The sequence below is a fragment of the Charadrius vociferus genome, unplaced genomic scaffold, assembly GCF_000708025.1.
Source record: "Charadrius vociferus isolate BGI_N301 unplaced genomic scaffold, ASM70802v2 scaffold123, whole genome shotgun sequence".
Classification (NCBI taxonomy): domain Eukaryota; kingdom Metazoa; phylum Chordata; class Aves; order Charadriiformes; family Charadriidae; genus Charadrius; species Charadrius vociferus.
In genome coordinates this window covers 696,840-697,852 of record NW_009647425.1, presented here as the reverse complement: position 1 = coordinate 697,852, position 1,013 = coordinate 696,840, and the positions used below count along the sequence as shown (strand labels likewise).

At 62.4% G+C, this 1,013-nt stretch overlaps 1 protein-coding gene across 1 annotated transcript; it reads left to right on the top strand.

The window, feature by feature from the left end:
• Positions 1-2: 2 nt before the first annotated feature.
• KBTBD11 (kelch repeat and BTB (POZ) domain containing 11) lies at positions 3-764 on the top strand (the record flags this gene model as incomplete). The annotated part of the gene is given in 1 exon segment (XM_009880530.1): positions 3-764. A coding segment is annotated over 1 exon segment (762 nt), but the record flags the coding sequence as incomplete, so codon positions are not given.
• Positions 765-1,013: the final 249 nt, after the last annotated feature.

Below are 1,013 nucleotides of genomic sequence, written 5' to 3'. Positions count from 1 at the left end.
CTCGCCTCTCCGACAAGGTCTTCTGCTACAACCCCCTCACTGACACCTGGAGCCAGGAGCTGCCTCTGGCTCAGCCCCGCTCACAGCTCAAGCTGCTGGCCCTGGACGGTTACCTCTATGCCGTGGGGGGCGAGTGCCTCTTCACCGTGGAGAGGTATGACCCGCGGGCTGACCGCTGGAGCCCCGTGGCACCCCTGCCCAAGGGTGCCTTTGCTGTGGCTCATGAGGCCACCACCTGCAACGGGGAGATCTATGTGTCGGGGGGCTCCCTCTTCTACCGCCTGCTCAAGTATGACCCCACGCGCGCCTAGTGGCAGGAGTGCCCTTACAACACCAGCCGCCGGCGCTCTGCTGACATGGTGGCCTTCAAGAGCTTCATCTACCGCTTCGATGTGAGCAGTGGCCGTGGTGGGGAGCAGGGCCCTGGTGGTGGGACTGGCGGTGGTGTCGAAGTTTTCCGGTACAACACGGTGGCCAAGCGCTGGAGCCAGTGCGCCAGCCTGCGGCCCAGCGGCGGCCCCATCCAGCCCTTCCGCTGCGCCCCCTTGGGCAACACCATCTACTGTGTCAACCGGACCGGCACCCTCCGCTTCAGCCTAGCCCAAGATGGCGAGGTGGAAGCAGATGGCGGGCTCAAGGGCACCTTTGATGGGGAGCTTCTTAAAGCTCCCTTAGATGCCAAGGGTGTGCTCCTACCCTTCGTGCTCACCCTGCCTGAGAGGCTGGACAAAGCGGGGGACCAGGAGGGCTCCCTCCCCCTGTGAGGTGGCCAGCCTGGCTCTGGCTTCCCAAGTGGGGAGCTGGATTGCACCTGTGGGGGACCCACAGACTACCCCCTACAGAGGGGAGCCTCTGACAGGTCTGCAGAGAGAAGGGGCTCCCCCTTTTCTCCTCTCTGCTTCCAAGACATTGAGCTGGAGCCACTTCGTTGTAACTGGGTTGTAACCCTTCTCGTGTTTGCTGTGCTTTGTGTGAAAAGCCAAGCACATGAAAGGAAAAGCTGCTATAAAGGA